This window comes from Aquarana catesbeiana, linkage group LG04 (genome assembly GCF_042186555.1).
Source record: "Aquarana catesbeiana isolate 2022-GZ linkage group LG04, ASM4218655v1, whole genome shotgun sequence".
Lineage (NCBI taxonomy): Eukaryota > Metazoa > Chordata > Amphibia > Anura > Ranidae > Aquarana > Aquarana catesbeiana.
In genome coordinates this window covers 411,934,404-411,946,751 of record NC_133327.1, presented here as the reverse complement: position 1 = coordinate 411,946,751, position 12,348 = coordinate 411,934,404, and the positions used below count along the sequence as shown (strand labels likewise).

Here is a 12,348-nt window from a genome sequence, read left to right as displayed (position 1 = left end):
GAGAGAACCACTGCTCTCGTATCCAATCACACATGGAGGGTGTTTAGCCCTGCCCTGTTCTCTCCTCATTGGCCCACTGGCTGTTATTGATGGTAGTGAGAGACAAACACTCCCGCTGCTGTCTCAGCCAATGAGATGGAAGAGAGAGAACCAATGCTCTCGAGCACATCGCTGGATCGAGATGGGGCTCAGGTAAGTATTAGGTGGGGCTGAGGGGGCTGCTGCACACTGAAGGCATGAATGCATAAAGGTAAAAAATATTGAACGTTTACAATAACATTAACTTACCCTATGGCAGTCAATGAATAAATAAATAAAGAAATTCCTTTGTTGAATGTACTGACAATGCACAGGAATGGACATGCAGCATTTTTATTAACACAACTCACCACAAAGCACAGTAGTGTGTTACTGTATGCTGTGGTGCACTAAAACACATTGCATTGCATTGGATCTGCATTGCCCTAGTGCAGGGGTCTGTAAACTACGGCCCTCCAGCTGTTGCGGAACTACACATCCCATGAGGCATTGTAAAACTCTGACATTCGCAGACATGGCTAGGCATGATGGGAATAGTAGTTCCTGAACAACTGGAGATCCGTAGTTTGAAGACTCCTGTTTGCATTGAAGTGAAAGTGAATATAAATGCACATAACACATGTTAACATCCATTACACCCACCACAGTGCAAAAGTGTGTCTCGGACCCAAAAAGGTTTGTTCAACTCTGAGACTTATTAACATAATATGGGACAAATATTATTAGGGATGTTGCCTATATATTAGTTAATCATCGCTATTTACTGTTCAAGTGCTTCAGTGATGAAAGCTAATATAATAAAGCCCATGCTAAACAAACCAACAAAAAGGCATGCTATACATGGTATGCATCTCATAACATTAACATTATATACGTTTCCAAGACATTTTTTCCTTTCATCACAAATAATACATTTGATTTTTTTAAAATATCATTCTGTAGCCATCCCTCCCTCTCTGTGTAGGTTGCTTATGACACAAGGAAGAATGTATTTTTATATTGTGGTTACATTTTGCCATGAGGTGTCCTAACATGATTATTGTAACATGAAAGCAGTATGGTAAACGCTGTCTGGAACAGAGGTTAGCTGTAAAAAAAACAAGGCTGAAACCTCCTTTTCATATAAAATTATAGAGTGGAAATTATATAAAAGCAAGGAGAAAATCCTATTTGATGGTGAGGATACAGCGCCCTTTTTGTGCTGTGGAGTGTGCCAGTTTTTTCAGACAGGAGGAATGTGGAATGTCAAGGGGTCAGGATCAATCCGGTGTGAGCTGATGGGGCAGGAAGGTTGGGAGGAATGCGAGGAATGTCCCTGCTTGTGTAGGACTCCATTCAGCTCATTGGCGAGTCTCAGCATCCAGCAGGATATAAAAGAGCAGCAGCTCGCTGATAGACTCACACAACAACTCTTCCAGAACCTGAGAGAGGAACAAACTCAACAAACAGGGGCAAAGGAAAGAGGCTTTGAGACTTTCAACGCAAAACTAACTTGAGAGAAAACTGCAAGAAACTACACAAGATCGACTTGAGATCTAGAGAACGCAAACGGCAGAAGATTTTCTTTTGATTTGCAAGAAAACTAAACCATGTCTTCCGGAAAAGTGACAGCTGCACTCCTCTTGACTGTGCTCTGCTGGGTGAGTTGAACTGTCAGTGGCTTCTATAGAGATTGTAAGGTTATATGATGTAGTTTTATATGCTAGGGTTCTAGTTGTACATCTTAAATATGAACACATACATGACTCTGTTATTAGGATTCAATTTGCTTTGTCTTTAATAAGTTGTAAGAAGGTAAAACAATCTTTCGTTTTGATAATCTGATGGTTTGACCATGCTAGATGAGAATACAAATCAGCCTGCTTACTTCTATTTCTCATCCCTACAGGTATCTGATGCCCAAGACTGCAGTGGGGAATGTCAGTGCCCACAGAAGATACCTGAATGTGCACCTGGGGTTAGCCTGGTCCAGGATGGATGTGGATGCTGTAAAGTGTGTGCCAAGCAATTGGGCGAACTCTGCACTGAGAAAGACGTTTGTGACCCACACAAAGGACTGTTTTGTGACTTTGGCTCCAGGATCAACAGGAAAATTGGAGTCTGCACTGGTAAGTGTCCTTAGCAGAACCTCAAAATAGTTTGGTCAGTGAGAGCAGCTGTAAAATTAAAAACGAAACTCCTTATGTAGTATGTGAATATGTTAAAGTTAGCATTACATCTCTATATTTATCAGTAGCAAGCAATGTTAATAGTATAATATGCTTAATTACCTCTGCACATGAATCCTAAATCATGTTCTATCTTCATTTTAGCCAGGGAAGGTGCCCCCTGTGTATTTGGAGGCATGGTCTACAGAAGTGGAGAGTCTTTCCAAAGCAGCTGCAAGTACCAATGCACATGCTTAGATGGAGGCGTTGGCTGTGTGCCACTCTGCAGCATGGATGTCCGTCTCCCCAGCCCTGATTGCCCATACCCAAGAAGGGTGAAACTGCCTGGCAAGTGCTGTGAAGAATGGGTCTGTGATCAGCCTATGGAGAAAACCATGGTTGGACCTGCTCTGCCTGGTAAGTTGAAATACATATTCTATGTTTTTACATCTAATCTAAAATGTGTTAGTTATTACTAGCAAATAATACAGTAACAGGCTTTAAAAAATGAACAAAAAAAGTACACCATTGCAGTAGTTTTGTCTGCTTAAAAGAACTGTATCTTAAACATAGTTACATAGGGGTTGATTTACTAAAACTGGGGGGTGCAAAATCTGATACAGCTTTGCATAGAAACTAATCAGCTTCCAGTTTTTTTTTTTTATCAAGTAAACAATTTGAAGTTAGAAGCTAATTGGCTACCATGCACAGCTACACCAGATTTTGCACTTTCCGGTTTTAGAAAAATAACCCCATAGTTACATGGTTGGTAAGGTTGAATAAAGACACCAGTCCATCTAACAGAAGCCATAAACATAAGAGTCTGTTACTTTTACTAATAAAGATGAGCTAGATTATGTTTTAAGACTTTTCTGCCACTGTGTTATCATCATGATAGCTTATGTGTTGTTATTTTCTTTACAGCTTTCAGAATGGAAGAGACATATGGTCCTGATCCATCTCTTATGCGTGCCAACTGCTTGGTACAGACCACTGAATGGAGTGCTTGCTCAAAGACCTGTGGCATGGGCATCTCTACACGAGTTACCAATGACAATGAGCACTGCAGACTGGAGAAACAGAACAGACTTTGTATGGTTAGACCTTGTGAGGCTGACCTTGAGGAAAACATTAAGGTAAATATCAGTGTTTTAGATCACACTTTTTACAGCTGCACTACAGCACTCTATTATAGTCTACCTTCATAGAAATTCAATCATTATATGTAAATAGTAGGGTAAATAAACTGGCTTACTTATTAAGGTAAAATACAAAATGCAGAGTATAGTAACCCAAAGAACAAAGTCAGAACCCATCTTTCAATTATCTGAATACAGAAAACTGAAATCAGGTTGTTATGCTAAACTTTATATACCATCAGAACACATTGCACTGCCCTATTATATAAACCAAAACTGAAAAAAATACTACATGTAAAATATTACATTTATCAAATTATAAATATAAAATAAATCTGTTAATTTGATCTCATTAGCCCCATGCATGTCCATGAAAATGTAAGCTTGATAAAAAAACAGTGTGTCTAACATATGGTACTTTTTTCTCCAATACAGAAAGGAAAGAAGTGCATCCGTACTCCTAAAATCTCCAAACCAGTCAAGTTTGAGTTTTCTGGCTGCACAAGTGTGAAAACCTACAGAGCCAAGTTTTGTGGGGTCTGTACAGATGGTCGTTGCTGTACCCCTCATAGAACCGCCACCCTCCCAGTAGAGTTCAAGTGTCCTGATGGTGAGGTCATGAAGAAGAAGATGATGTTCATCAAAACATGTGCATGCCATTACAACTGCCCTGGAGACAATGACATCTTTGAATCCATGTACTACAGAAAAATGTATGGGGACATGGCATAGATCCAGAGAACCACACCAAAAGACTGTTTCACTTGAAATGACTTTTGCATCTCATTGCTAAACGTAATGTTCTAGCACAAGAACGTATTTATGTCTGTTTGAATGAAAGTCTTTCTCTTAAAGACTTGATAGTTGAATGACACAAACCATTGGTTTGAAGAAAGGAAGACGAACCAGGCCTCCTTAGCTCTGCTGGGTGCAATGTAATGTTGCTGTACATCCACTGTCATAAGGCAGTATTCACTGAGTATAAGTGACGCTGTATTTTGCACCCAGTAATGCAACTGGAAAAAAAGCTCTTACTATTTTTATATACAGTATTCATTAAATGGCACCATTTCAGTGACAGTTGGAATTTATATTCCAGCCAAATTATGGTGTCAAAACAGTTGTCCTTATAGGACAACTTATTTTTGTTTAGCAAACCCTAAGAAAAAAATGTAACATGGAATGGAAACTATGTTTGTTACACGACTGGAAAGTTTACATCATGCTATACCGCATGCTGTAATCTTGCTTTTTATAGTTATTGTACATAATGTATATATATTTTTGTACAGTTATCTAAATTAACTTAAATTTGTTTTATGATCCTGTTCTTCATTTTTATAATGCTTAAATATTTTGATATCCTGTTTTTTTATTATATTGTCGATCCCTGATAAGTACTTTTTAATACTCGTCTGAACAAATGTTCAGGGTAGGAAATAGGTTATCAAGTGAAAATTGTAAACAGTTACCAGTGGTGTTGATTGTACTAGAGGGTTTCATGCCAGTTAAGCTTTAATATCCAATTGCTGTTTAAATTGAAACTGTTCATGATTTTCACTAAGATAATCAGTTTTGTTTTTTGTTTTTTTTACCTTGATCATGACTGTACTTTTGTTTTCAACATTTTTATTTGTTGAGAAGTGTGACCAAAAAGGTACATGTTTGCACTTTTCTAGATGAAAAATAAAATATTTTATTTTTTTATACAATCCATGTGTGTTTCTCTTCTCAATCCCTTCAAAGGCGTCTAGACTTTGTTGAAATTAGTTCAGAAAAAAACATAGAAGGGTTTCACATACAGCTCTTGGCAGAGAAAACAGGAAAACATTGTTTGTGGCACAGTGAACTGTGAAGTCTTTGATGTCTCCATAACTTGTAATAGAATCATTACATTTCACATACACAGAGTGATTAGAGTATATGCAAAGGCAAAACATGTTTTCTTTGTTTTGGATATAGCAGAAGATGGTTAAACACCCCCCCCCCCCCCCCCCCTAGCCAGTTCAGCAGGAGCTGGCCAATATTTGAACAATGTATGGGCAGGCTCCATTGGTTGACTTGGGTACAACCAGCATGTCAGATTTTTCATGCAGTTATTGCCAATTGCTAAAGTCGGTAGCAATAATCACTGTGGGGTTGATTTACTAAAACTGGAGAGTGAAAAAAACTGGTGCAGCTCTGCATAGAAACCAATCAGCTTCCAGGTTTTATTGTCAAAGCTTAATTGAACAAGCTGAAGTTAGAAGCTGATTGGCTACCATGCACAGTTGCACCAGATTTAGCACTCTGCAGTTTTAGTAAATAAACCTCAGTGTGTTCTCCTGGCAGGGATGGCTCCCCCACCCCCCCGCAGGGAGAACACAATAACTCCATCAGAGGGATTCCCCCGTCAGCATTGACTGTGTTGATGTGGGAAGCAAGCCGGAAAGAAAATTGCACCATCTATGGCCAGCTTTAGACACAACAGGAAATGAGAGGGAAACACTGGAACAGGTGTGCCTATTGGGAGATGTCATCTCTGTTCCTGTTCTGGTGACCACTCTAAGGCAGGCCATACATTTTACCAAGGTTGAAGAAAACGAAATTGCTCAATTCAGTCATTGTTGATGGGGGAATCCCTCCCGCTGCGCTATTGCATTCTGACAGTAGGAGGTTTCCCAGCAGTCCAACTATAACTATAGCCGCTGGTAGTGAATGTACAAAAAACCCAACAGGCTGGTTGTACTGAAGTAGATGATAGATCAACTTCAGTATAACCAGCCTGCCCATAGATGGATCGAAATTCAGCCGGTTCTTGCTGAACCAGCCAAATTTTGATCAGTCTATGGCCTACTCCAATTTTAATTTTTCCCTCACTTTGATTCCCGCTGACAATGGTCACTAGGACTAATAGAGAGGGTAAATCTGCCCGAGGTGGACACAGATAGCAATAAAAACCTGAGAAAAGTTAATAATTAAGCAGGTGTTCACCTGTGTAGTTTGAGAAAATATGACATGGCTCTACAAACCTTTCCTACAAATTCTTTTAATAATTATTTTTGTATGAGGAAGTCAAAAATGAAGAAAAAACTGGATAACTGGAGTATGGTTTAAAAAGAAAAAAAAACACCTTTTATTGACTTTTCAAAAAACTTTCACACGAAGGAACCCCAAGTTAGAAATTGACAAAACACTACATTAGGATACATGGATCCGCGCTATAGCCGAATGACAGCTACAGCGCGGATCTGCTTTGCCAGGACTACGTCTATTGACGTCCTCCCCATTGCAGGCTCGCCACACCCCCCTGAAGGGCGCGCGCAGCATGCGCTGTGATCACCTGAGTCAATGAGACTCGGGTGATCGTAGATCCCGGCCCCTTACCATGTGATCAGCTGTCAGCCAATGACAGCTGATCACATGATGTAAACAGAAGATCGGTAATCGGGTTTTTTTCTTCTCACGCTGACAGCGCGAGGATAAAAAAAGCCGATCACCAGCTTCTGTTTGAAGGGACATCGGTCCCGAAGAGGAAGAGCCTGTTATGTGCCCACCAGTACCGCCTGTCAGTGCCACAAATCAGTGCCCACAGTCAGTGCTGTCTCTTGGCCTAGGCCAACAAGGCCCAGGCCTAGGGCGGCACTTTGCGGGGGGGGCGGCAAAATAGCCGCCCCCCCAACACAAAACCCCCCTACCCGTCCTCCCGAGTCTCGCACAGCCGCCTTCCGCACATATACAATCCCCGGCAGCCGGTGACTTGATGTACTGCGGCACTTGTTATGTGCAGTACAAGTGTATGGAGCGTACTTGGCCAGGTGAGGGGGGAGGGACTAGTACCCCCATAGAGCGGCCGGTGACTGGCCATACAACTGGTGGAGTAATGCTCCGCCCACTCTGCTCCACTGGCATCCTTACATGTTGTGGGGCGGGTTTGTGTCCAGGGGAGGAGAGCAAGGAGGACGTGGGGATTCGGAACCCCCAGGCAGGAGGAGGCGGAAAGCATACAGTGACACCCTCCAGGAAGCGGGTGATGTCGAGCCCCCCCCCCAGCTGTGAAGCGGTGACTGAGGCTGCAGGTACTGGCACTGTGACAGGGAAGAGGCGAGCTGTCGGACCATTTCCCCCCGCTCACCCCCTGCTCTTTTTCTGTTAGCCATGCAGGATAAGAGAGGAGGGGGCTCTTTTCAGATTTGCCACCCAGCTTCCTGCCCGTTTTTTCCCCCTCCCCATGGCCACAGCAGAAACCAATCAAAACACTAGGGGAGCATCATGGGAAATGTAGTCCCTTAAGCCATTTACTTTCCCTTCCTTTTCCCCCTATCTCCTTGCATTAAAAACAGGGTTGGTGTATATGCTTACTATTGAATAAACTATTCAAGGGAGAGCGCCACGCTGCCCAGTGCCACCAGAGAGAGTGCCATGCTGCCCAGCGCCACCAGAAAGAGCACCACCAGCGTGAGCACCATGCTGCCCAGCGCCACCAGAGAGAACGCCACGCTGTCCAGCACCACCAGAGAGAGCGCCACGCTGCCCAGCGCCACCAGAGAGAGCGCCACGCTGCCCAGCGCCACCAGAGAGAGCGCCACGCTGCCCAGCGCCACCAGGGAGCGCCGCGCTGCCCAGGGCCACCAGCGAGAGCGCCACGCTGTCCAGCGCCACCAGAGAGAGCGCCACGCTGTCCAGCACCACCAGGGAGCGCCGCGCTGCCCAGGGCCACCAGCGAGAGCGCCACGCTGTCCAGCGCCACCAGAGAGAGCGCCACGCTGTCCAGCACCACCAGAGAGAGCGCCACGCTGTCCAGCGCCACCAGAGAGAGCGCCACACTGCCCAGCACCACCAGAGAGAGCGCCACACTGCCCAGCGCCACCAGAGAGAGCACTACACAACACAGGGTGAGGGAACATCCAGCCAGAGGGATCACTGCTGCTGTTTTGCTGGGTCTGGTAAGATGGCCTGCCTGAGGGGGGGAGGACTGAGGGGGGGTGGCACCATGTTTTACCGCACCAGGTGATATTCGATCTCCCCATAGAGGAGAGCGGGGGTCTGACAGGTCTGTCTCAGCACAGTGAGTGGAGACGGACCTTTCATCCGCCTGCTCAGCGGCGATGAATGGAGCGATCCCTGCTGAGCTAGCGGTGTCCGTCAAAATGGATCGACCCCATGTGAAAGGGGCCTTACAGTGTCACCTCATGAGATAATACATGGGAGCGTGTTTAGGGGCAGGGGAGGGGTTAGGTGGGGAAAGTGGTGGTGAGTAACTCTTAGGCTGCTTTCACACTGGAGCGTCGGCGGTAAAGTGTTGTCATTTATGCAGAGGTATTTGACGGCTAGCGGGGCACTTTTAACCCCCGCTAGCGGTCGAAAAAGGGTTAAAATGACCCGCAAAGCGCCACTGCAGCGGCGCTTTGCCAGCGGTTCAGTGGCGCTGCCCATTCATTTCAATGGGCAGGGGCGTTTTAGGAGCGATGTATACACCGCTCCTTCACCGCTCCAAAGATGCTGCTTGCAGGAGTTTTTTAAATGTCCTGCCAGCGCATCGCCTCAGTGTGAAAGCACTCAGGATTTCACACTGAGACTGCAAGGGAGCCGTTTTTCAGGCGCTTTACAGGCACTATTTTTAGCCCAAAAGTGCCTGAAAAACGCTTCAGTGTGAATAGGGTCTTAAGGCCTGGCTAATGGCTCATGACTTGAAATTTTGAGGCCTGCATTGTACATTCACATTGGTCCCTGCCCTCAAGGAGCTTACAAGTAGGCACTTGGTACCCACTTTTAATGTACAGAGAGGAAGAGGTGGTCCCTAAATAGGAAGGGGTGTGGTTTACAGATGACCGAGTGGGTCTTAAACAGAAAGGGTGTGGCTTTGACAGGAAGGGGCGGGGCATATTTAAATTAGAGGGTGCACGAGTTTAGTCAGGCCTAGGGCAGCACAAAACCTAAATACACCACTGCCCACAGTGCCACAAATCAGTGCACACAGTACATAAGTGCCAGCAATCAGTGCCACCTATCAGTGCACACAAGTGCCACTTATCAATGCCCACCAGTGATGCCAATCAGTGCCTCATCAGTGCCACCTAGCAGTGCCGATCAGTGCCCATCACTGCCACCCATCAGTGCTCATCACTGCCACCCATCAGTGCCCATCACTGCCAGATATCAATGCCAACTATCAGTGCCACCTATTAGTGCCCTTTAGTGCCACCTATCAATGCCCTTCAGTGCCGCCCATCAGTGCCACCTCTCAGTGCCCACCAATGCCACCTATCAGTGCCCACCAGTGCCCATCAGTTTTGCCTTATCAGTGCCCATCAATGCAGCCTATCAGTGCATATCAGTGCAGCCTATCAGTGCCAATCAGTGTAGCCTCATCAGCGTACATCAATGAAGGAGAAAAATTACCTGTTTGCAAAATTTATTAACAAAATATAAAATGGTTTTGTATTGTTTTTTATTTAAATTCTGTCTTTTTTAATTTTTTTAACAAAAAATAAAAAACCCAGAGGTGATCAAATACTACCAAAAGAAAGCTCCATTTGTGGGAAAAACCACTCCTCGGAAGGATTTGCCCCCTTAATGACTAGGCCATTTTTTGCGTTACGCCACTGCGTCGCTTGAACTGACAATTGCCGTGCGACGCTGTACCCAAACAAAATTGACATCCTTTTTTCCCACAAATAGAGCTTTCTTTTGGTGGTATTTGATCACCTCTGCCATTTTTATTTTTTGCGCTATAAACAAAGAGTGACAATTTTGAAAAAAAAAATATATTTTTTTACTTTTTGCTATAACACATATCCAAAAAATAAATAAATAAAAAAACTAATTTATTCATCAGTTTAGGCCGATAAATATTCTTCTACATATTTTTGGTAAAAAAAATCCCAATAGGCGTATTTTGATTGGTTTGCGCAAAAGTTATTGCGTCTACAAACTATGGGATAGATTTAGGGACCTTTATTTATTTATTTTTTCTTCCCCCTCCCCTTCCTCACCATCATTTTCCTCAATTGGTTTTCTCTCTTCTCTTTTCTTTCCTTTCTGGTTCTATCACATAGACCATCCAGATGCAATATTTGATATCAAACTATATAGTGCATATGCATAAATATAACAATGTATAAACACATATGGAAACTCCTCAATCATTTTCCTGAGTTGTCCACTCATTACATACGATACTTTACTACAGGCGCCGCTCAGACCCTCTCCCCCTTCGCTGCCCCCCTGAACTTTGGGGATTACCTGGTTGTGACTCCTCGTAAGGCACGCATAGGTGACTGACTCCCTTGCTGACTGGGCCAACCGTTGGGAGACGCTGGGATTAAGCAAAGGGGAGTTTTTTCCATACAGAGGCTACCCAACATGGGTTAACACAATGTGACCGGTAAATATATATAAAAATACTTGTTTTATGTTTTTTCTTCCTACCTCCTAATTAAGAATCTTAATATATATCAACACCTTTACAGTTTATATATACCCTCTGAAGAAGATCCACTGGGGTCGAAACGCATCAGTATCTCATATACAAGACTCATGTACCACTGTTTCTTATGGTGTAATATCATCGTGTATCATCATTGTATACTGTTATGCCATTTGCGTTGTTTTTATTATTCATTATTTTTGTACTACAGCTCATGTTTTGACTATTTATGTCCAGAGCAACATTTTTGATACTTTGTTAAAATAAAAACTATTTACTACGTTACTTTTTTAGTATATTTTTCAATTATTTTTGGCTGCTAAAAAACCCCTCATGGGGGACAATCCTCTCTTTTGACAATTTTATTTGGAGTGTGCAGCTATTTTTTGTCTTCCCTCTTATGAGTGTTTTCTTCTTTTTAATGTGCCTGCGTGGGTTTCTCCGGTTTCCTCCCACACTCCAAAGACATGCTGGTAGGTAATTTGTTAATTGGCTTCTGTCCATAATAAATTGGCCCTAGTGTGTGGGTTGGGGACCTTGGATTGTGGGCTCCTTGGGGGTGGGGACCGATGTGTGTGTGGAGCACTGTGTAAAAATTGACAGCGCTATATGGGTACCTTAAATAAATAATAATAATAGATGGGCATCTTGATGGGTCACAATGTATAGGGATGGGGACAATTGTGGACGTGCACCAGTACTCACTCAGGTTGAACTGGATGGACTGGTGTCTTTATTCAACCTTACTATGTAACGCGGTGACATACAAGATCTACGATGAGCCGAGAAAAAGGAAGTTCAATAGCCAGTGCGGCTCCTTCTGCTTGATTCTGAGCATGCGTGAACTTTTGAGCATCGGACTTGTGTAGACACGATCAGACTTTTCGACAACAAAGTTTTGTTGGCGGAAAATTTGAGAACCTGCTAGCAAACATTTGTTGGCGGAAAGTCCAACAGCAAATGTGCGATGGAGCATACACACGGTCGGACTTTCCGACAACAAGCTCACATCCAACATTTCCGGTCGGAAAATCCGACCGTGTGTACGTGGCATTAGGCCCTGGAGCCATTAAGACCAAATGCAGGGTCTATAACCCTGCATTGGATGTGAGGACGCCACAGGGCAGTCCATTGTCAGAGTCTGGGGAAGCAGAGGATCAGATAAGTATTTTTACCCTTCCCTAGACTAAACGAGCATTTAACCAATGCAGTGCTGTTGCAGCTTCACTGCAAGGGAGAATTTTCAGATTTCCTGGAGCTGGGCTTTAAATGTCTTCTTTCTTGATTTCCTCTTATAAGGGAAAAAAAATGCAGGGGTTCTAACCCTTCACCGCTGTATCCATAACTAAAAAAAAGGCACTGAGAAGTTCTCTTCAGTCACAACAGTCTTAGGGCACTTCTTTATTTTCCACTTCAACTGCCGAGAGTTTTTAAAATGATCGTGTTTGAATGTGATATGGTTGCCTTGATTAATTCAATCATATTTTAGCTGGTCGCAATCAGTTAAATTGCTTGAAAATTACTGTGTATATTTCCAGCACTAAGGTTCCCCCTTTTTGTGTATCAAGCACACACATAGTACAACATTTCTATCACAGATGTTTCTACAAAAAAT

General features: G+C 43.5%; 1 protein-coding gene across 1 annotated transcript; it reads left to right on the top strand.

Annotated features, from left to right (window-relative positions):
* Nucleotides 1-1,409: 1,409 nt before the first annotated feature.
* Nucleotides 1,410-5,037, top strand: CCN2 (cellular communication network factor 2). The gene is made up of 5 exons (XM_073627291.1): nucleotides 1,410-1,679; nucleotides 1,928-2,147; nucleotides 2,352-2,603; nucleotides 3,111-3,322; nucleotides 3,761-5,037. The coding sequence occupies exons 1-5, from the start codon at nucleotides 1,629-1,631 to the stop codon at nucleotides 4,055-4,057; spliced, it is 1,032 nt and encodes a 343-aa protein (XP_073483392.1). The 5' UTR covers nucleotides 1,410-1,628; the 3' UTR covers nucleotides 4,058-5,037.
* The last annotated feature ends 7,311 nt before the right edge of the window (nucleotides 5,038-12,348 follow it).